Source organism: Pelodiscus sinensis, chromosome 1, assembly GCF_052426305.1.
Source record: "Pelodiscus sinensis isolate ZL-2025 chromosome 1, ASM5242630v1, whole genome shotgun sequence".
NCBI classification, from domain to species: domain Eukaryota; kingdom Metazoa; phylum Chordata; order Testudines; family Trionychidae; genus Pelodiscus; species Pelodiscus sinensis.
In genome coordinates this window covers 28306493-28330866 of record NC_143052.1, presented here as the reverse complement: position 1 = coordinate 28330866, position 24374 = coordinate 28306493, and the positions used below count along the sequence as shown (strand labels likewise).

Here is a 24374-nt window from a genome sequence, read left to right as displayed (position 1 = left end):
GGTAATGTAGGCATACCGCAATTGCAAATGAAGCCCGGGATTTGAATTTCCCGGGCTTCATTTGCATAAGCGGGGCGCCGCCATTTTTAAATCCCCGCTCGTTCGAACCCCGTGCCGCGCGGCTACACGGGGCACGAACTAGGTAGCCTCATTCCATGAGGAGTAACGGTAATTCGAACTAGGAAGCCTAGTTCGAACTACCTAGTTCGTGCCCCGTGTAGCCGCGCAGCACGGGGTTCGAACGAGCGGGGATATAAAAATGGCGGCGCCCGGCTTATGCAAATGAAGCCCGGGAAATTCAAATCCCGGGCTTCATTTGCAATTGCGGTATGCCTACATTACCCTCCTATTTCGAATTAGGAGGGTAGTGTAGACATACCCTCAGTTATTAAACTTGCCTTCCATGCCTATACTTCATTAATTTTGTTGACATCTGATTCAAATTTATGTCACCAGATTGTTATCAAATTGGTTTATCAAAACTGTTCAAATACTTACTAAAGTATGAAATTGTCAAATTTGATTAAATAATTGATCTGTCAAGCTCTGTTTCACATGTCACAACTAGAAAGATGGCAACCAAAAATGCTAAAGTATGTTCTCTTACTTCAGACAGGCGAGAACAGGATATCGATTCACCAATAATTTAGCACAGTTACCTCACTGACTGATGATATATTTCAATTGGAAAGTGGAAGGCAGTTTGGGTGAAAATGATCAAATTCATGATTGTACATGGGGTCAACATCAAAGTAAAGGCAATGGATTTCAGGAAGGCAGATTTTAGCAAACTCAGGGATTTGGTAGGTAAGATCCCCTGGGAAACAAGTCTAAAGGAAAACCAGTTCAAGAGAATTGGCAGTTTTTAACAGCGTAAGAGCATACAATCCCACTGTGTAGGAAAGACAGGAAATATGGCAAGAAACCACCCTAACTTAGCCAGGAGCTTGTCAATTATCTAAAAATCAAAAAGAGTCCTACAAAAAGTGGAAACTAGGTCAAATTACAAAGGATGAATATAAACAAATAACATAAGCATGTAGGGAGAAAATTAGAAAGGTCATGACACAACGAGATCAAACTAGCTAGAGACATAAAGGGTAACAAAAAAAATCTACAAATACATTAGAAGCATTAGGAAGACCAAAGACAGGGTAGGCTCATCACTCAGGCTGTGTCCAGACTCAGGGGTTTTTTCGAAAAAAGTAGCCTTTTTTCGAAAAAACTTCACCTGCGTCTAGACTGCAGCCGCGTTCTTTCGAAATTAAATCGAAAGAATGCGGCTTTTCTTTCGACGGTGGTAAACCTATTTCCACGAGGAAGAACGCCTTCCTTCGAAAGTGCTCTTTCGAAAGAAGGCGTTCTTGAAAGCAAACAGGCTTTTTAGAAAGAGAGCATCCAGACTCACTGGGTGCTTTCTTTCGAAAAACGGCTTGCTTTTTCGAAATTCCGCGTGCAGTCTAGACGCTCTCTTTCGAAAGAGGCTCTTTAGAAAGTATCTTTCGAAAGAGCCTCTTTCGAAAGAGGCTTGCAGTCTAGACATAGCCTCAGTATGTGTGTGCTGTGGAGGGAAGGGGTGGGTTATAGCAGAAAATGTGGACATGGCAGGACGCTTAATGACTTCTTTGTTTCAATTTTCACCAAAAAGATTGGTGACAACTGGATACCTGTCATAGTGAATATCTATGAAAATGAGATAGGAACAGAGACTAAAATAGGAAAAGAAAAAGTTAAAAATTACTTAGACAAAATTACATGTCTTCAGATTACCAGGGCCTTATGAAATGTATCCTAGAACATTTAAGAGGCTCTCTCAGGATAAATCTGGGCCATTAGCAATTTGAAAAATCATGGAAGATGGGACAGAGTTCAGAAGACTGGGAAAGGGCAAATATGATGTCAATTTATAAAAAGAGAGAAAGGGACAACACAGGGAATTACAGACCAATCAACTTAACTTCTGTACCCAGAAAGATAATGGAGCAAATAATCAAGGAATTTGCAAACATATAGAATTCAATAAGGTGACAAGTAACAGTCAGCCTGGATGTGTCAAAAACAAATCTTGTCAAACCAACTTCATAGCTTTCTTTGCCAGGGTAACAAGCTTTATGGATAGGTGGAAGCAGTAGACATGGTATATTTTGACTTCAGTAAAGATTTTGATACGGTTTTGCTTGACCTTCCAATAAACAATTTAGGGAAATGCAACCTAGATGGAACTACTATAAGATGCAAAACTGATTGGAAAACCTTTTCCAGAGAGTAGTTATCATGGTCCACTATCATGCTGAAAGGACATAAAGAGGGGGTCTTGTGTGGATCAGTTCTGGGTCTGGTTCTGTACAATAACTTCATCAATGATTTAGATAGTGGCATAGAGAGTATACTTACAGGCTGCGTCTACAGTGGCAGCTTCTTGTGCAAGAACTGTTTTGCGGAAGAGTCTTCCACAAGAGCGCGTCTACATTGGCATGTGCTTTTGTGCAAGAGATGTGCTTTTGTGCAAGAGCATCCATGGCAGTGTGGACTCTCTCATGCGGAAGAAAGCTCTGATGGCCATTTTAACCATAGGGGCATCTTGCACCAGAAATTCATGTTGCCTGTCTACACTGCCCTCTTGTGGAAGAGCTCTTGCACAAGAGGGCTTATTCCTCGTGGGGAGAGGAATAACTCTTCCAGAAGAAGCCCTTTTTTACAACGCTATTCTGTAAGTTTACTTGTGCAAGAACGTGCGTGCAGTGTAGACAGCAGGCAAGATTTTGCGCAAGAACAGCTGTTCTTGTGCAAGAAGCTGCTGGTGTAGACATAGCCATACAGTTTGCTGATGATGCAAAGCTGGGAGAGGTTGCAAGTGTTTTGGTGGATAAGATTAAAATTCTAAATCATCTGGAAAAAACAGAGAAATGGTCTGAAGTGAATAGAATGAAATTCAACACGGACAAATGCCAAGCACTCCACTTAGAAAGAAATAATCAGTTGCACATATACACAATGGGTAATGACTACTTATTAGGGATGTAAAATCCCGTTTAATCAGTCTACCAGTTTAACATTAAGTTTAACTGGTTAACAGATTAAACAAGATCTAGGGCTGGGGATTCATCAGCCCCCAGCCCACAACTTTGCCGGAGACTCCGATTACTAAGGGGGCTGCCTGCTCTGCCACCTGCCTCCCTCCCAGCCCTGTGTGGCAGGGGGACTCTCAGGGCTGCCACCTGACCCTGCATGGCAAGGGGGCTTAGTGGGGCTAGAGCAGCCCTCCACCCATGGCAGGCCGCAGGCAGGGGGGCTGCACCCAGGTGCTGGTTAATCATTACCCAGCTTACTGGGTAATTAATTGACTGATGACATCCCTACTACAGTAAACTTCCGATAATCCGGCACCTTTAGGACCCAGGGGGTGCCGGATTATCAGATATGCCGAACTATCAGAAGGGGGGGGCTATGAGGGGTCTGGAGTGGGGTGGGAGGGGATGCCACCCCAGACCTCTCATAGCCCCCCCTTACGATAGTCCCGCTCTGCCCCAGGCGTCCCTGATTCAGCCGCTGCTGGTCAGTTTCAGCAGCAGCTGAATCGGGGATGCCTGCAATAGAGCAGCTGGGGTGCTGCCGAGTTGGTCCCGCAGCGCCAAAGGACGGTGCTACGGGACCAACCCGGCAGGACCCCAGCTTCTCTGCCCCAGGGGTCCCTGATTTAGCTGCTGCTGAAACAGATCAGCGGCTGATTCCAGGAAGCCCGGGGCAGAGCTGCTCTGCCCGGGGCTTCCTGGAGTCAGCCGCTGATCTGTTTCAGCAGCGGCTGACTTGGGGACCCCTGGGGCAGAGCAGCTGAGGTCCTGCCTGGTTGGTCCCTCAGCGCCGAGGGGCGGTACTACCAGACCTACCCCGCAGCACCCCAGCTGCTCTGCCCCAGGCATCCGGATTCAGCCTGCTGGTGAAACTGACGCTGCTGGTCAGTTTTAGCAGTGGCTGAATCCCGTGGCCTGGGGCAAAGCAGCTGGGGTGCTGCCGGGTTGGTCCCGTAGCGCCGCCCCTCGGCGCTGCGGGACCAACCCGGCAGCACCCTAGCTGCTCTGCCCCAGGGGTCCCCAAGTCAGCCACTGCTGAAACAGATCAGCGGCTGACTCCAGGAAGCCCCAGGCAGAACAGCTCTGCCCCGGGCTTCCTGGAATCAGCCACTGATCTGTTTCAGCAGCGGCTGAATCGGGGACCCCTGGGGCAGAGCAGCTGGGGTCCTGCCGGGTTGGTCCCGCAGCCCCGAGGGGCAGCGCTACGAGACCAACCCAGCAGCACCCCAGCTGCTCTGCCCCCGGCTTCCCCGATTCAGCTGCTGGTCAGTTTCAGCAGCAGCTGAATGGGGGAAGCCTGTCCAGCTGCCCCAGCACTTCCGGGTTCCTGATGGTGCCAAACCATCAGGAGTCCCGGAGCATTGGATGCCGGACTAATGGAGTTTTACTGTACCTAGGAAGGAATATTGCAGACTAAAGGTAATAGTGGGCCACAAGCTACACATTAACAGTGTCACACTATTGGGAAAAAGCCCATCATTTTGGGATGTACAGGTTGGACTTCCCTGGTCTGGCACCATCAGGACCTAACTAGTCCCAAACAAGAGACTTTGCTGGACAAGGGCAGGTCTCCTCCCACAAGCCCCCAAGCCCAAGCTGCCAGCAGGCTGCCCCAGCAGGCACCCTTCCTCACTCTCCCTCCCGACCTTGCTGGGCTGCATGCCTAGCTGCTGCCAGTTCCCTGGGCATCACAGATTCTGGATCCAGCCATGGGGCTCTGGCCCCACTTGCTGTGGACGTCTGCAGGGCTCTGGGAGGCTCCATGTCCCAGGGGCTGCCATGGGACTCTGGTTAGACAAACACCTATCTGGAATAATACCTAGTCTTGCCATAAGTGCAGGAGACTGGACTACATGACCTCCTGAGATCCTTTTCAGTCCTGTGATTCTATGATAGACATGGATGCACCCAAATATCTTTGAGTCAGGGCATGAATTCTCATATTAAAACACTTTGGTACACAATTCAGACCTTGAAGCATCGAATGAGTCCCGGAAAGAATTAAATTAGCATCACCAGCCCATTAATAAGCTCATCACTCTCCTATTCCCAGACATCAGAATTTGATTTGCCTAATATACAACAGTTGTTCCTTCTACCTGAGCTCTAGGCATGGCATGTACAGATACTTTTGTACATCAATATTAATTCATCGCTTGTTCCATACATTTTCTTCTTCTGCCTTTATAATGAAAATGAAAATGTTGCATAAAAAGCCTCTGCCAGAGCCTGTTTGATTTTACACAGGGATTTTCTGGAAATACACTAACTGTAAGGTCTAAGGTTTTAAACTGCAACTCATTGTAATCTTTGTCAATTGCTGTAATCCTTGTAAAACCTTGCAATTTTGTAACTCTCAGGAACTTTGGTTTATAAGTTCAGAAACTTACTGTAAACTGCAACTTTGTAATTCTCAGGTACCTTGCTTGTAACTTGCTCTAAACTGCATTCTCCCCTGCATGATGAATGGAGAGAGAGAGTGCAAGTGTGTTTTTGAAGTTGCAATGCTGAGGCTAGAGAACATAGTGATGAGTCATCAGAGACTGTTGCTTTGCTAGATAAAGGGAAGTCTGGGCATGCTCCCTGGCAAGGAGGTGGATGAGTCACAGGGGCCAGACAGATACAATATAAAAGAGAGGGAGCACATCTGAGACACTCTCTTTCTTCCCCTGCTCCTGAGAAACTTCTCTCTACAGCAAGTCTCTTTCTTGACCTGCTCTCCAGCCATGATGAGCAGACAGACCCTCCAGGATCAACATGCTTTGGCTCCTTCTGCAACCCATATGCCTGTGTAAGTGTGTGAGAGCCTGAGGGCAGGAATGAATAAATGAATGGAGGGTTGTGTGTGCTTGTCTGTGTGTGAGAGAGATAGCTAGTTCCCTCTTTAGTTTAAACCTTTGATGGCAGCTCTATCCGCTTTAGTTTAAACCTTTGGTGGCAGCTCTCTATCTTCTTTAGTTTATCCCTTGAGTGGCAATAAACCCATGCTAGTGTATCCCTGGGTGGTCTCCAGTGGGAATATTTTTTGGGGGTAACAGAAAATACATGACCAATCATTTTATTTAAATCATCCTCTTTTCTTTCTCTGTTTTGAAACTAGTATGGAAAGTGAGTGCCCTACCCACATGAGTGGAGTCCAACTAATTCCAACAGGCTGTCTACACAGAATGAGTTCAAAAGTTTCTTTTCTTCCTCAATATAATATACCATTGTTGGTTTCCAGGATCAGTTTTCTCTACTGTTCATTTGTGTTTAACATTCCAACCATTTAATACTACTTATATTATTCCAAATTTAAACCTTCTGGCCTGTTCCATGAAAAAATGAATTATATTAAATCTCCCTAGATTAATATCATGATTACCCTATTAGACTACATTTAGTAAAAATTCTTCACTTGATTCTTAGGATACTTGGCACACTTATGGAAATTATTGAACAAAAACTAGTAAACACTCTTACATCATAAAAATGCTGAGAACAGCCCGGCCAATGTAACATTAATTCCATTATCTTAATAAAAATGGAACTATTTTGATGTGTTTAGTTTTTTATAACTGATTTATTCAGTACAATGAGAAAATAATCACCATATTCTGCTTCACTATTAACTCATTTTTGTGCATTTTAAAATTTCATAACTGTTTTTGACCTCAATAGCAAAAAACACTGTAAAATGTATTTTGTCATTGTATATAAATGACTAAGCAGGATACAGCCTAGTTAAGTAATTACCAAATGAATAAAACAGGAACTTTCCAAAAGACCTGCTTTCCTTCAGTAAAGCATTATGAAAACACCTTTTTCCTTTTGTAGTATTTCAACTTCAGTTAGCCACAGTCCAAGTGACATACTGAGGTGCCACATACATTTATATTACGTCAAACTGCTCACTCTCTCTGCTTTCATGTTCTACCCTACCCCTTCCATGTCTTTCTTGTCTATTTAAACAGTTTAGCTTTTCAAAGCCAGGACTCTCTATTACTCTGTTTATACTGTGCACAGCCCAAGAGGGTTCGTTCTTGTTCAGTACTAAGGCTCTATCTACTATAATAAAAAAAAAATACCAACCAAACTTTCCCGTTGTAAGGCCATTTAATAAAAAGTCACAAGATTGAGGGAATGGGAAACATGTATTTTCACTCTCTTTCTGTTCAAAAAAGGCAACTAAATCACTTCCTCTTGAACCTTAATATAATCCACTTTCTAGCAGAGACCAATTGAAAATTCCCAAGACATGAAAATTTCAGAACATTATGAACAACCTAAAGCAAGTTTTAGAATGTAAATCATTATGCAACATAACTAGGCCAGGTCATATCAACATTCCATTATGTCACTTTATATACAGTGTATGCGCATGTGCGCATGCACACGAATATGAGATAAAACTCAGCAAAATAAATGTAAGTATTACATTTCAGAAACAATTATGTCTTCCTCTTTCTCCTGTATACCTACCCTCCAAGAACAAATGGAACACTGATAACATATTAGTACATTCACAGTACGCTGAATGGAACAACTGTTAAATAATAAATGCCTTATATTGTCAGCAGGTGTTTCAACAATTAATCTCTGGCTGTTTAATTTCTTGCTCTGCTACACAAAGGAGCTAAAACTTATGCAGTCTACTAAAATAATATCAGAATTATTATACAAACATTGCAAACATGTCCATTGTATTGGTGAGTACGAGGCTTTGAAAAGAAATAGTAAAAGCCTGATGTAGATTTCTTTCAGTGACACTTAAAAGTTACTAACCCTGTAGAGTTTAGAACTCTTAAACTGAGTTAGTGCTAGTTCTGGTAAAGCATGTCTCAAGATGGCTGGAACCTATATCTTTTAAAATAATATTTTTTCTGGCTAGCACCTCCTAAAAGTTTGAATCAACTTAAAATTATTGAATTCTATGAAATTGCAGTAGTTGAAATATTATTAACACCTGGCTTTTCCATCTGAAAAAGCATCATGAATATTGAAGTGTTACCAAAAGATGCTTCAACAACAAAAAATTGCATTTCAAGATTACTCCACTTATTACTGAAAATATCTTTGTAAAGTGTATTGATGTCAGCAACAGCCCTTATTTATCTCCTAATATTTTACAAATAAACTGTTTAAAATATGCTATATCGGTGCCATCATCAGTAAGCATTTAAGAATAAAAATAAGAAATGTAACAACTTTCATGACTTTAGTTTTAAACATTCTCCATGATTACTATAATAAGGTTAGTCCTGAAATTTGTAGGTATATACTGCATATTGTTATAAAAAAAAACTTGTAGGGATGTAACAGGGATACTAGTCCTTTTTTATGGCCTAATTTTCTTGAAGCTTTTTTTATGGCCTAATTTTCTTGAAGCTTTTGTCAACTCTTTACCTAGTCAAAACTCGAAATGCTATCTTAGAGGCACTTAATGCACACATCATTAATACACCAGACCAGTCTAGGCCCTTCAAAGCAATTACAGCCTTGTATACAAGTGCATTAAATGTCACATTTGTTTAAGGAGAAAAGGCTGTTTTTGTGAATTATCCTTTTTCTAAATGATATAACTCCATTCTCCTCTTTGTAATACACAAAGCACACTATTCATTAATGGCCCACCAGAGTTGTGGATTTTGTTTTTAAATTGCTGTTTTTCAGACATAGGCATGCAGGAAAAAAAAGAGTTTCAAACCATTGTTTTCTTCCCAATGTTGTAATATAAAATTGTTGATTTTTTTCCTCTACAATATTAACACACTTTTTTTCTGTTAAACTGAACTAACCTATTAAAATACAAGGCTGTCATTACTTTCCTAGTCAGCTTTCATCCCCTAAAAAGCCAACTATTGATTTTAAAAAGTTATACTATAACCTTGCTAACTATCACTCACTATAGTAAGTATCAAAAATATCTTTTTCCTCACTTTTAGTGAGTTTTCCTGTTTACTAGCTGGTCACTAGCTTGCCAAACTATAGAATACTGCATGAGCAAATGTAAAATAAACTACATATTATGATGCATTACCCTTCTTTATTATGTATCACCAGTGCCGGACAGAGCCATAGTTGCGCCCCGGGCAGCGGGCATGCGGCACATGTGCGGCCCTGCCCCCGGGCGCCCAGCGCCCCTTAGCATTTCAATCAAGCGTCCCCCATAGGTTGGCGCCCCAGGCAGCTGCCCAGCTAGCCCCCCCCTTAATCTAGCCCTGTGTATCACTTATCACAGGCACTAGTCCTACAAACACACATGCATGCATCTATTTTATGTTGTTCCCACAGTTTTAGTTTTCAATATAGCAATGACTTTTGTGTTGACCACAGACAGCATAACACACATAACAGAAGTTGCCAGGGGAGAATCTATATAGGTTTTGGAAGTAGGACAGGGAGTACGAGTAACAGTTTGGGAGTGTGGAAAAAGCACACTATTTGACTTTATTAGTTAAAATGATCAACAGTAAAATAGTTCACAACTGAAAGTGTCAGTACTGTTTTCTTTCAGTTTCAAATGTAATTCAACTGAGATGAACGGAGATAGTTTCCAGAGCTCACAGTTTTGAGTCTCATGATAATGATAACTGGAGATTTTCTTAAAGCACCAACTCATCAATTCACTTTTGTTTTAAATGAAGACTAAGTTTTTCACCTTCGTGGCTGTGGAGAAACATTTGAAAACAGAAAACTCAAAGGCGACAAACTCAGATGACAAATAAAAAAAACCCAAAAGTTAATGTATTTTTAATGTCACCATTTTTGGGAGACTAACTCATGATTGCAGAATGCTTGGGCTTGACAATAGTGCATTGCAGAATTTGCGGGCCAAACCAGCAAGACAACACAGGTTTACAATCATCTGATATTTCCAAGATTTTCTTTGCACCCATCAATACCATAAACATTGTTGTTTTTTAATGAGCTTAGATTCTTGACCAATTTTGTAACAATGGGAGAATTCTATGGCAAATTCTGTAGCCCTGGAATTGCAGGATGTCTGAAGTCTTTACAAAAGTCATTGTACATGCAGTATTTTTTCAGCAAAGCAAATAACTATCTTTGAGAATATTCAGTTAGCTATCTGTAAACATGTATGATTAATATTACAACACACTTAACATAACAGCCATAATCACCATTATGTTTTAATAATTATACTGCCCAATGAAAACATGCAACTTTAGCATACCTACCTGATGCCCGTCTAGTGAACCGGTTTATCACTGGATCTAAAAGAAAAACAGAAAGATATAATTAGATTATTTTCTTAATGGTTTAAAGACAATTTTTTAAAAATAACACTGTATAAAAATACTCTTGTTTTGTTTAAAAATTCTCTATTGATTTTCAGAGAAACATGCTAATTGTCTTCTAAGTCTAAATATTTGAATATGTAAGTTGCAAAATGTGTTATGGTAATTTATCACTGACATTTAAAAAAAGGTTTTTTTAAAAATCTCATGTTAATTCTCTTTTTAAGCATTACAGTATGCATGTACTTATTTCCATGTCTTATTATGAAATCTCTCTATATATTTTAGAGATTTGTGCACCTGTCTGTTTTGAGTCCATTTGCTCAAGAACTCCTCCTAAATAGTAAGAGCTAGTATCACCAAATTTGGTATGCAGCTTCCTCTTCTCCTAACTGAAAGCAAGTTCAGGGTTTGGTTATGCCAGGAAAACCAGAAATGCCGGGAAAGGGATTATTTTCCATAACTTGGATAGGGAGTAGGGTGGCCAGGTGTCTGGTATTAACCTGGACAGTCCAGTATTTTAAGCTCCTGTCTGGTAAAAAAAAATTCAGAAAATACCGTATTTTCTGATTTTTTTTCCCGGCCAGGGGGTGAAAATACCAGACTGTCCGGGTCAATCCTGGACACCTGGCAACCTTACAACACAGTAAGCAATCGGGCCCAGCCCGTCTTTCCCGCCCCCCTCTCCTCCCAGCTTACCTGGTTCTGCAGGGGAGCTGTCTGTCCCAGAGCAAGGAGGGAGGCAAGATGGCCATTGGTTGCCTGTTAGGAGAGGCAGAGCCCAGCCCCTCCTGTTCTTAAAGGGGCCATTTTTATTTTTATTTATTTTTTTTGCTCAACTACTTTGGTCCTCCCACCTTTTTTTCAGCAAAATATTTTCCCTGGTTTTTTGGGGGTGGGGTGCGGTGGGGGGGTGTTCGGTATTTCTGGCAACCCTAATAGGGAGGGGCCATTCAGAGGAATGCAATACTGAGAATGGCCACTGGAGGCAAGTCGACAGGGGAGAGCTATTCTTCAGAGAGTCTACTGGGGAAGGGGGAACAGTACCACAAAGGGAGATGGCGGGGGCTCTGCCACCTTGCATGCCAGTACACTAAGTAACTCTCTCTTGCCCCAATCTCCCCTCCCTGCTCCCCGGCCCTTGGCTGCAGCACTGGGGGGCGGGAGGCCCCAGGCAGCAAGGGGGAGAGAAGGCCCATTCCCGATGGGACCCCCCACACATACCACAACCCCTTCTCACTCCCAACTCTCACTTTTGCACCCCCACCCTCCTGCCCCCAAGGCCCTGCCCTGATTCCTGCCCCCCCCCCCCATACACACTGCCAACTCCCTGTCCTGAAGGACCTAGACGACACAGGATAAGTCTTCTTGTATTTTATATTTGCATTGGTTAATTAAATAATTAGGACTGCAAGAAGCCCATGTCTACAAACAATGATGCAACCATTTCATAGAGTGGCCTTTATTTTTATAAAATGCATAGATCTAGATATCAGTTAACTTAAAGATGTTCCTGCATAAAAAAGGACCAACCTGAAATCCCACTTGAAACATCAAAAGTTATACAGGTTCACAAAAGTCAAGAACAATGTCCAAACAGAGTTCCATGTGTAGCTCCTGGGCACCAATGACTATTTAATGGTCCAATATTTCAAAATTACCTATAAATGTATCCTATACATATTGATAAAACAGCAATTCCCACCTTGTTTCTGACCCTGACAGCCAGTACAATCCATACTTTCTTGCGGGGGGGGGGGGGGGGGGTGTCACCTCCACTTCAAATCCTGCCTAGTGTTGCCAGCTTTCAACACAGCCGCATTATTTTGCAATAACTGACGTTATTCCAAAATAACAAAGAGAGCGTCTACCCAGCAAGCCATTATTTTGAAGTAATGGCAAGCTGGAGGACTTCTTACTAGGGATGCTAAATATCAGTTAATTGAATAGTCGATTAACCTCATTAATTCTTATCAGTTAGTTGACTATTCTATAGCCCCTGGAGGTGGGCCTAGCAGCCATTGTGCTCTAACCCCACTCCCAAGGAGCCCCCTGCCACTCCACGCTGCTTTAAAAAAACAGCTCCCCATGCAGACCGGCTGCCTGTCGCCTCGTGCTGCTGCCTCTGATACAGAAGCAGCAGCGTGGGGTGGTGGCAACTCCTGTTGGGAGGGAAGGGAGGCTGAGCTCCAGGACCCAGCATGAGCTGGAACTGAGCAGCTGCCTGCCTACCTGACCACTAATATACTTTAAATGCAGAGCCACAGCAGAGGTAGGTCCCAGCCCCGCTACTGAGGCTGCCATGACTGCCATGTCACTGGCCCTGCTACTGAGCCTGCCATAGTCCCTTCAGTGCTCCTGGGTCTCCAGTGCAGGTCCCAGCCCCAGCCCCACTGGGCTCTGAGCTGCCAGCCCTCTTGCTACTGGGGCTCCCAGCCAAGACTTCCTGATTCAGGAATACCCATGGTCCTATCGGACCACAGATGTTGCCGGATGAGGGAGTCCCAGTTTTTGGAAGTCCAACCTGTGAAATCATCTCAAGAAACCTGCACATCTAGGGAAATTATATAATCTAGCTGATACGATAAAAACATTGTTTAACATAAAAGCTTCCTACAAGATTGTCTAATACAGGGTTTCATATGAAATAACATTTTGAGAGGTCACTTCCCTCTAAAGGTCTTTTCCTCTCTTCAGTTGTCATATTCTGGCTGACACATTCAATGACTGTCAGTATACATTTAAGAACGAGTCTGTGACAAACATGGGAGCAGTTAGGTCTATAGGGAGCTGCTTTGTGTCTTCGCTGTGAGGAACTGTTTACAACAAACAGTAAATAAGGAGTAAGGCTGTCAATGACTAGTCGACTATCCGATAAGCAAATGCTTATTGGATAGTCAGCTGACTAGTCTATTTCCACACACCCCCATTGCTGCCGTCAACTTTGAGAACAATCCACTATAGGATAGCTATCCCACAGTGCCTGCACCACTGCATTCTGGATTATGTTCCCAGTGCATGCTGGAACCAAAGTTGTGCAGCGGGTGGTTCTAGAGTCATGACATTAGCAAACCATAATGCACTTATGCATAATTCCCTCCCTGCTTGCTTGAGATCAATGGGAAACAGTTTTTTCATGCCCTTTTTGGCTCTGGTTACCTCACAGATGCCAGAGCAGCATGAGCATGGCCCCCCTCGTGAATCCCATTGTGCATGAAAGCATTGTGATGTTGATGTTTATCTTGGTACACCTAATCATGGAGTATGTTGAGAGTATATGCATATCACTTGAGGAAGAAGACAAGGAGGAATCTCAGGGTGCCATGGGCACGCAGCTCAGGCAAGCTTTTCAGCTGAGTGAACTGGAAACACGGATGGCAATCAATCCTCTGGAAACAGTAGAATGCTGGTTCTGGTGCTGTCAGATAATCACAAACTGGTGGGACTGCCTATTACTGCAGGTACAGGACAATCAGCAGTGGCTGCAAAATTTCTGAATGTGCAAGGCCACTACCATGGAATTTTGAGAATGGCTTTCCCCTGCCCTGAAAGGCAGGAACAACTGAATAAGACCCGCTCCGACAGTAGAGATGCGTGTGGCAATTGCCCTGTGGAAGCTTACAATGCAAGACAGCAATCAGTCAGCTGGGAATCAATTCAAAGGGGGAAAATCTACAGTGGGGGCTGTTGTTATACAAGTAGCCAAAGCAATCAATACTATTCTGCTACAGAGGGTAGTGACTCTGGGAAAGGTAGATGCCACAGTGGAGGGCTTTGCCACAATGGAGTTGCCTAACTGCAGTGGGGCAACAGACGGAACATACATCCTCATTGTGGCATCCAACCACCTTGCTAAGGAGAACACAAACTGCAAGGGGTACTTCTCTATGATGCTGCAGACACTGGTAGATCACAAGCCACCATTTCACCAACCTCAGCATGGGATGGTCAGAAAAGGTACATGACACATGCATGTTTAGGAACTCCTGTCTCTTCCAAAAGATGCAGAGTGGAACTTTTTTGCCAGGTAGGAAAATTACAATTGGAGAGGTGGAAATGCCTATTGTGATCCTTGGCAACCCAGCCTAGCCCTTGCTTTCTGGCTTGTGAAGCCGTACATGGGCAGCCTGGACTGCAGTAAGGAGCAGTTCAACTATAGGCTGAGCAAGTGCAGAATAGTGGTTGAATGTGCTTTTAAGCATTTAAAGGGAAAGTTTAGGAGTCCATTGACAATGTCACTGAACACAGCGTTCCCATTGTGCTTTAAAGTGGCCACTATACAGCAGGTACACAACACAGTTCTCAAGGGAACATCTGGACTCATGTGGTTTGGTGGCAGGCATGGCAAGGGAACTTCCAGGGCACGATCCTGCAGAAGAGAAGGGGAATGGCAAGGGTAGGGCAGCGGCTCATGCAGCTTCCCTCCTCTGTATCTGCCACACCCCACTTCCCAGGAGAGTGCTACTTTCCAACCCTGCAGAAGACTGCAGGCATGAGGGAGAACAGGGTCTGGTCATGCCAGAAGAGTCTGGTCATGCCGGTGGAGCAGGGCAACGGGTCACGTGGCTTCCCTCTTCTGTGTCTGCCACATTCAGCTTCCCGGGAGACTGCTACTTTCCCATCCCACAGGAGCCTATGGATGGGAGGACAGGAGAGACAGAGGGGGTGCCAGAGGCTGAAGCCATGCTAGCAGCAGAGGCAGCAGCTAATAGCTTCCCCTCCTCCTTCATCCATCTCCAGGCACATTAACAAGCTGTGCCTCCAAGGCTACATAGGAACAAATTGCGCCACACATCACAACCAATTGCCTCAACCCACTTGTAGCAAGAAAAAAAATTGTGAACTCACCAGAAGTGCCCTCCCCGAGATCAGTGCCCAACTGAGACAGCCTGGGAGGAGGCAATTGTCTCCAAGGTTATAAAAAGTTCTTGGTTCTCGCTGCTTGCCAGCTAGCCATTCTACTTCTCCTCTTCCCCCTCCACCACCACACTGTCCTCACACTACTACCCTGAGGCTACGTCTACACTGGCATGATTTTCCGGAAATGCTTTTAAAAGAAAAGTTTTCCATTAAAAGCATTTTCGGAAAAGAGCGTCTAGATTGGCAGGACGCTTTTCCGCAAAAGCACTTTTTGCAGAAAAGCATCCGTGGCCAATCTAGACGCGCTTTTCCGCAAAAAAGCCCCGATCGCCATTTTCGCGATCAAGTCTTTTCGGAAAAAGACTTTTGCCCGAACGGGAGCAGCATAGTATTTCTGCAAAAAGCACTGATTTCTTACAGCAGGAAGTCAGTGCTTTTGTGGAAATTCAAGCGGCCAGTGTAGACAGCTGGCAAGTTTTTCCAGAAAAGCTGCTGATTTTCCGGAAAAACTGGCCAGTCTAGACACAGCCTGAGTGTCTTGGGAGGATTAGTCTGGCTTGGGAAGCTGGTTGGGTCCCCCTTAGGATTGCATCCAGCTGGTCATAGAAGTGGCATGTTTGCAGTGATGCACCAGACTGTCCATTTGCCTCCTTTGTCTTGACATAGGACTGCCTATGCTCCTTTATTTTAACATGGTACTGCAGGGCATCCCTGGCATATCCTTTCTCCACCATGCACTTTGTGATCTTTGCATAAATATTGATGCTTCTTTTGCTGTTTTGGAGCTCCAGGAGAATGGATTCCTCTCTCCATGCCTTGATGAGGTCCAAGATTTTCTTTGCACTCCATGCTGGTACTCTTTTGCACTCTTGAGAACTGGAGCTCATAGCACTTGAACTCATGGCCATGTGTGCTGCTCAGGTATACTGTCTGCTCTATAAGGAGTGCTCTCAACTAAGGATGTTAAGAAGCAGGTAACTGACTAATCGTGTAGTCGATACAATTTGTATCGACTACACAATTAGTTGATAAGGGGAGGCACTCTGTCCTGGCTCGCACCGGGTCCAGGAGCTACCCCCGCTGCAGCTGTGCAGTGTAAATGTAGTAGGAGCTGGGCGCTTAGGGACCCAGCACAAGCTAGAACTGAGCAGTCTCGGCTCATGCTGGACCCCAGACTGCTGCGCCTCTGTCCTCTCTGTCCCCCCAACTGCACCATAGAGATGGTGTTGGGGGGAAACCGGCTTTTAAACAGATACAGAAACAGCGAGTTAGGGGGAAAGCAAGTAGTTGAGTAGTGATTTGAATACCCGATAAGCCTAGGCTTACATCCCTACTTGCAACGCTGGGCACAAGGGAAATGAAATTCAAACTTTCCCCAGGCTTTTCCTGTTTATCCAGAGAGCAGTAGGGGGCACAAGTTTTGGCCAGAGAAGTCATAGTGAAGCACTGTGGGATGCCTCCCAGATGCCAACATTGACTTTCTCAATACTGGTTTTACACTATTGTAAATTCAACCATGCAATGTCAAATTCTGCATTACTCCTTGTAAAAACAGGCATTTCAAAAACGACTTCAGTGACCCTTAAAGGTGACGGAACAGGCTTGATAGTGTGGACACATTGTTTAAAAATTAACCTTATACAGCTAATTTTGACCTAGACTCCTAGTAAAGACTAGGCCTTGTAACATCTTTATTTAATTAATTTCAGTATATGATTGTTTCTTAATATAATATCATTACACAAGAACAACAGAGCTGTTGATAAATAGTCTAGTTCTGACAGAGCAAAAATATTGTAATTTCTTGGTTTTTAAAATCTCAATTCTTGTTTAAGCCCGTCATTGTACTATCAGGAGGACAGAAATGCTAGCACAAAGTCCCAACAAACATTAATTCATGCAAAGGTTCCAACATATTATTTCCATTTCAAAATTTTTACATTAAAGTCAATTATGCATTGATTTTTAAGTTCTTGTATTTTTAAAATACTATTACAAAGTAGCTCCATTGTAGTCTTCTTTTGCCAATCGTTATATTACAAACTGGCTAGTCATTTAACCTTGACTATAATGAAAACATAACACATACACTTCGTATCCCTTATCTGTAAAAAACACTATTTGCTATTATTCAAAATCATTTGTGTGCATAATTCTTTACAAATAAAGAAACAAGATCCATGCCTGAAGGAGCTTTCAATTTGTATTAGACGGATAACCCAACACGTGAAAAAGGCTATAAGAGGAAAGAAAATAACAGAAAGAGAATGCTGCTCTTAGACAGTATATTTGTTTCCTCATAAACAGATCTTTTTTTAAAAAAAAAAAAACTTACGTTTTGTTTGATGGATTAATTTTCTGTGTCAGAATATAAAAGTAGGTTAAAGCAAATGCTTGCTGTTATATGTTATTGTTCTCGTTATCCGAAGCATGTATTATGAATGATGCACAGCTTTTTTTTTTTTTAGATTCATCCTGGTAAACCTATGTACTTGGTCCTTGTTTCATAAGAACCATTCAATGTCATCTAGTGAAAGGAAAAAGTTATTCAGATTTCTGATTCCAATTTTAAACCATTATCATGGGCTGCAACAGGTTAACCTGTGCAATAATTTTTCACAGACGGGCTGCAAAACCTGCCACTATAAGGAATTTAGTGAATTTAGTGCCCCCAAACCTCCAAGCCATTCCTGATGTTGCCACATGTGAGCTGTCAAGCGTGCTCAGTAAGTATGGGTACGTCTACACAGCAACATTATTTCAAAATAACTAGCGTTATTTCAAAATAACAGTCCATGTCTACACAGCAGGCAGTTATTTTGAAATAATGTTGAAATACTGTCAAACTAGAGGACTTCTTACTCTGACTCCTGTAACCCTCATTGTACGGGGAGTAAGGGAAGTCAGAGGAAGAGTTCTCTATTTTTAAATAAGAGCTGTATAGACACTCCCAATTTTGAAATCAGCTACAGGCAGTCCCCGGGTTACGTACAAGATAGGGACAGGTTTGTTCTTAAGTTGAATTTGTATGTAAGTCAGAACTGACACATATTGTAGGGGAAACTCTAGCCAAACATTTCTCCAGAGCTCAGTTTTATTCTCCTACACCTCACTTCCCTCAGTCCTTTATTCTCAAGCTGAGGTGTCTGCTGAGAAAAGCCACTCCGTGTCTCTAGCTTCGCGTCTCACTGGTCTGCTGGGGGGAAGCAGCTAGTTCGGGGTTGCCTCACCCCGTTTGTAAGTAGGGATCCGATGTAAGTCGGATCCATGTAACCCGGGGACTGCCTGTATTTCGAAATAAGCTACACAATTGACGTAGCTCAATTTGCATAGCTTATTACGGCTTTAGTCAAATCAGGGGAAGTTCTATGAACACCATGAGCAGAAGAAAGATTGCTGATGTAATAAACATGAGGTTGCTGACTGTTGCGGGGTGAGCATGCCCATCTCCCTAGAGGGGGTGGGAGCCAGGCCTCTGAAGGGGTGCTCAACCCTGAGTGTATACCAGTTTGGGAAAAAAGGGATTCTGTGCCTCCCCTTCCAACTATACTCATGATTCATCCCAGGTCATAGAACCTGTGGCTTCAGTCAATAATGACACCTCTTCTCTGCAGGGCACTCAGGCCTAACGGCCATAGTCAATAACAACACCCTCCTTCTGTGGCGCAGTGTGGCCTAATGGCTGGAGTCAATAACCCTACCCTCTTCACTCAGAGCAGCATGACCTAGCAGCCAGAGTCAATAGCAAAGCTCCCTTTCTGCAGGGTCTAGCGGCCATAGTCCCAAAGTCAACAACCATGCCCCCTCTCCATAGGGCAGTCAGTCCTATAACAACACCCTCCTTCCACAGGGCAGTGTGGCCCATTGGCCAAAGTCAATAACCCTGCCCTCTTCATGCAGAGTAGTGTTGAAGCAAAAGCCTCACTCAGTTTACACGGCTAAACAGACAGTTTTATTGGCCAATAAAAGCAAAGTGAGCCAAACGTGGTCCCAGCAGAGCCGGGCCCAGTGAGGCTGGCTAATACAATCAATCCTAGTATCTTTATACCCTTGACCAAACAGCCTGACGTCAGGGCATCCAATTACAGAAATCATCAATTAAGCTAGGAAAAATAAATCCTTGTCAACAAGATGGCGGACAGGTACGAGGGAGTACCTCTCCTATCTAAACCAGCCCAATTAACACATTCCAATAGCACATCTGTCTTGGCCTGGCACATGGGGTGATAGAAAGTTCACTCTAGTCTACGTGCAAAGGCCAAAAACAGAAATGGTTTCTGTTATACAAGATGGCTTCTAGCTAAACATAAAATGGTTTCTACAGTAGCATGGCCTAGCAGCCGGAGTCAAAAGCAATAGGGAGCAGGGAGTAGAGCCCCTTGTGGGGTTGGTGAGGATGAGGTAGAGAGACCTAGGCCCACTCTCTCCACTGGGTCCCAGCCCAGTGGAGTAGATCACCACTATTAGCAATGGAATAGACCACCACTAACTTAGCAGGAAATCCTACTGAAACACACCGAGCACCCAGGATACAACTCCTCGCCCTGGGCTAGTTCCTATCCATCTCTCCTGCATAGTCTTCTCCGGCTTTGCCCTCCAGCATAGGGGCTTCTGCTGAGATTCTCTGCTGACTGGTGACAGCATCTGTTGTACCTGTGCTTCCTCCGCAGGAGCTCCTGTGGCACCTTCTTCCTAGTCAGGCATCAGCCCAGACTGAGCTGCTTCACAGGCCTTTATATCTTGTCTCCAGCTGGAGCATGCCCAGCATCACACTGACCTTTCAAGACTGCTAAGATACCTCAAACTGGTCATTCATTCTCAAGTGCAGATCAGAAAGGTGCTTGGGGATGAAACCTTGGATTGGACATAAGGGTCCATCTCATTACGTATTATTAGGCTACTGGTCTTACACATCCAGACTCTAGTAGGAAAGCTCTGATTTAATGAAGGGCTGAGGGTCACTGGTGTTCCAGGATTGTATCCTGTTTTCTAAAAGTCTCATTCTACGTTCAAGATACAATCAAGGTCCCAAAGGCACCTTTTGCTGGATATCAAAAGTCAGAGGTACCAGTATATGAAGAAATTTACAATCCATTTGTTTCCGCAGCCTCTTTATCACATATCAAACTACTCTACTTTTGGCACAGATTTTCACATGACCAGTACACCCCATACTATTTGTGACAGCTTCCTCCTTTGCTGCACAAGCTATAGACAAGTTATATAATCATATTATGGTTTAAATCTGCTACTAAAACCTGTCTAATGTGGAATGTTACTAATGCTTTTATCTTCTCAACAGCTGTAAATGGCTACATTCTATTTGCAATTTCACAGGCTATTTTAAGAATGTAACCGTTATTTGCTTTCTAACACTGCAAATAATTTTTTTGCTTTTCTAATTTGGTTGCCTCCTGAATATTTACCACAATATGCTTTCTCTAAACTGAATGAAGGGAGAAAATAGTAATTATTTCCTAAAGCTCTACCATCAATCCCAGAATAGATGGGATCACCTGTGAAATAATCAATAATGTTGACATTTCAAGTATTAGCACTACAGTTCAGAGTCAATGTTCAACTAAGACAACGTAGGCTTCATATCTGTTTGCCTACTTGCAGACTCAAGGAAACATTTTTCATAGCCACACTTGAGAGATTTCCTTCACAAATCTAACAGCTAGACATTTAGGCAACAATTTATAGAAAATGGATGCCTAAAAAATTACCTCACTTACAGTACTGCTCCTTACTCAGCACCTCCAGCTCATTTCAGAGAAAGTGACTGGGAGCTCAGCATTTAAGAGCATATAGTCTAAGCTTCCTATTTAAAAAACAAACAAAAATACTTTGGCCATAATTTATAATCTCTTTACTATAGCCACAAGGGTAATTTATTACAGAGAATACAAATGAGACCTAGTTGGGACACGTACATGGACAAGATAGAACAGATGTGAGACTCTTTATCAAAGGGTGTGCATCTGCTAACTGTTACACACATTTGGTGTAGGGATGTGAATGGTGATGCTTACTGGTTCTAGTTCACTGGTGAGGGCTGGAGCAATGGGCAGGGGGCTGCTCCAGCCCCACAGGATCCATGGTGGACAGGAGTTCTCCAGCTCAGCCGGAGCCAACTCAACTCAACCATGGCTGATTCAGCCTGGCATTGTTGGTCATCCAACCAGTTACCCAGTAAGTATTTTAGTAAACCTAAAGCTTACTGGGTAACCAGCTAACCAGTTAACCGTTTTTACATCCCTATCTTCTGCTTAGCTTACAAAAATGGAACACATTACTTCGTGAAGTAAGTAGAATTTTCACAAACTTAAGAGATGGCATTACAAACTCTAGTATCCATTTGCAAGTAGGTATTTTTTTTTAATTCCTATGATTTTCAACTAGTCTTCACCAGACCGCTGGGTTATATCTATACTGCAATTAAACATCTGCTAACCCGTGTTGGCTGACTCGGGCTCATGGACTATAAAATTGCAGTACAGACATTTGGGCTCAGACTGGAGCACAAGCTCTTGGACCCTCTCCTTTGTGACATAATGTCTATAATGGAAACCCAACAAGTCCAACCAGAGTCCAAATATCTACGCTGCCATTTTATAGCACTATCCAATTCAGCTGAAACAGGCTGGCTACAGGTGTTAAATTGCAGCACGGACATGCCCTAAAAGGCACCTCTACAACTTAGGAATTGTTATCAATCACTGAGACACTAGACCAGGGGTAGCCAACCCACAGGTTGCAAGCCCCATGTGGCTCTTCAAAGGAAAAATTGGGGCTCCCATACCCACGGGTAAGCAAGCCACATGCAGCTCTTCAAAAGAAAAACTGTGGCTCCCACATCCACGACTCCCACATCCGTGGCTGTTCTGTGTTCCCCTGCTCTGACCTTTTTTCCTTGTATGGTCAGAACACCACTTGGAGCAGCGAGAACTGATGCTGCGGCCGACGGAAGCCTACTTGGACCACACGTGGCTGTTAAGGGGCAGCATTTTCTTTTTTTTTCTTGACTTCTTTCCCTCGTCTCTTTGAACTGTATCCACCACTATTTTGACTCTTTGTCTGTAATGGGTTGACCACCCTTGCACTATGCTTACATTTTTAATCATTTTTTAGAACGTGGTAAGAAAAGTATTTTGTCAATCATATTCTTCTTCAGTCAGTTATAAGATCATTCATAAATAGATGAGACTACAATAAATATGTCATAGAGTGAGGAATGAGAATAAAAGGAAAATCCTTGAATCTGAGTAAAGCAGGTTACTAGTCATAATAAGCTGACCATTAACAAGGCATGAGAAAAGTGTATTTTGGAGGCAGAGAAATTCTGTTAAGCTCCTCTGTGACAGGGTGGTGGAGACCAGCGGGGAGAGACCCGTACCATGCACTACTACAGCGCTCTGTACAGGCGCCTCAGGAAGTACCCAACGATGCCAGGAGTGTTAAGCAGCAGCGCCCGCCAGAGCAGGGAGGAGAGTGCAGGTGCCGGTGTGCAGGCGCGATGGCGCCACTTTTGAAAAAGGCCACCTGGCAGAGGAAAGGGGAAGGACGGACCAGAGAGCAGGGAACCCCACAAGGAGGGGCAGGGAATCACGGGGGCCACAGAGGAGGCAAGATCCCCAGCCACCGCAAGCCAGCCGCTGGAGGGGCCGTCTCAGGAGACAGATAGAGCAGGAGGATGACTGCAGGACGTTGCTGGAGGGTAGGAAGCAGCCCAGGACAGGGCAGCTACGGAGCCCGCGGGCCGGTGCGGCACTCCCACCGGCCAGACAGGAAGGTGGGCTTCCTGTCCTCAGGGGCCAGGGCTGAGACCTGCAGAGAGGGTTGGCCCAGGCCCCCCTACCCCTCTGGTAAACCTTAACTATCAGGAACCTAAAAGACTCGTGGGAACTGACTGAGCGAGAACATACAGGACAGCAGATGCCCCAGAGGTCTCTATGGGGTGAAACTAACATCCTCCCTAAAAATTATATCAAAAAGTGAACTCAGCATACACTCTAATATTAGATCAATAATGATTCATTACTGTGAAGCTATAAAGGTTAAGATATAAAGATTGACATTGTCCGTATCTGTTTGTTTTCTATGCAAAAAAGCTCCTGAAGAGTAAAATAGCAACAACTTCCTCAGCAATGATGTAACAACTGGTTTTCTTCATGTCTTTCTTTGGTTTGAAATGATCTCACCAATTACAGTAAACAGTTTTTCTGCTACAGAATTCTATCTGGATTTAACTTGCTTACATATGGAATGCACACTTTGTGCTTGGCGGTACAATTAGCTTCATTAACATGCCATCTGATGCCTTTTATAGCAGCAGATAAATACTGATTTTGCTAAATAAAAACTCAGAATGAACCTGGAATTGAATAGCATGTGTGAAATGAAACATCCCGAAAAAGATCATCACTGACAGTCATAAATATTTAAACTTAAATTTACTTAATCTACAATGCGTTTCTCTCCTACAGATGTCAATATCTCTTATCTCTCTCATTCCCCTCCTTTTTTCTCCTTACAATACTTCCCATTCACATATTCCCTCTCAGGCACAAAATAATACACATTATAAGTTAGCATCTTTATGCTTATTCTGTATAATCTTCAACAATTCTCCCAGACATTTATAAATTGGAATGAAGGGGAGAGGGTTGTTAAACTTCTTATAAATATATTAATGATAATTTATGGAGGCAGGAATGAACAGTCAAGTCCTTTGATTTCCCCATTAGGTGATCTGGAAATAATAAGGTCTGAGCTATCACTAAGGAAACTAATGATTTACATTGGGTTTACATTACCCAAATCAGAAGAGTTGAATATACTGTAGTAGAAAGGATGCCAGATGCACACTTCAGTGTTCACTGTCAGTTTTTATCATTGAACGATCCTGCTGCCAACACAAATTCAGGACCAGCTCCTCAGCTACTATAAATAAGTCAATTTAAGACTGAACATCTGAAGTCAATGGAACCTCACCCATTTATACCATCTGAGGATCTAATGGTAAGTTTATATTTAAAAAGAACAAAATTATGCCAGAAAAACAATATACTATATAATTATAACAATGCTGCATACTGGAGAGGCACATAGAGCTAACTGCAGAGTTCTTTTGTGTAAGACAGGAAAAGAAGAGTGTAGCTTTAAAATGCCTTTTATTGGACAAGTAAGAGGTATTTAA

General features: G+C 43.3%; 1 protein-coding gene across 1 annotated transcript in view; it reads right to left on the bottom strand.

Annotated features, from left to right (window-relative positions):
• The window catches only part of PRKAR2B (protein kinase cAMP-dependent type II regulatory subunit beta), a 169679-nt gene that overhangs the window by 100876 nt on the left and 44429 nt on the right, over positions 1-24374 (bottom strand). Inside the window, exon 2 of the mRNA XM_075927056.2 lies at positions 10253-10288. Coding sequence (XP_075783171.2) covers positions 10253-10288 — 36 coding nt within the window. The remainder of the gene's footprint in view (positions 1-10252; positions 10289-24374) is intronic.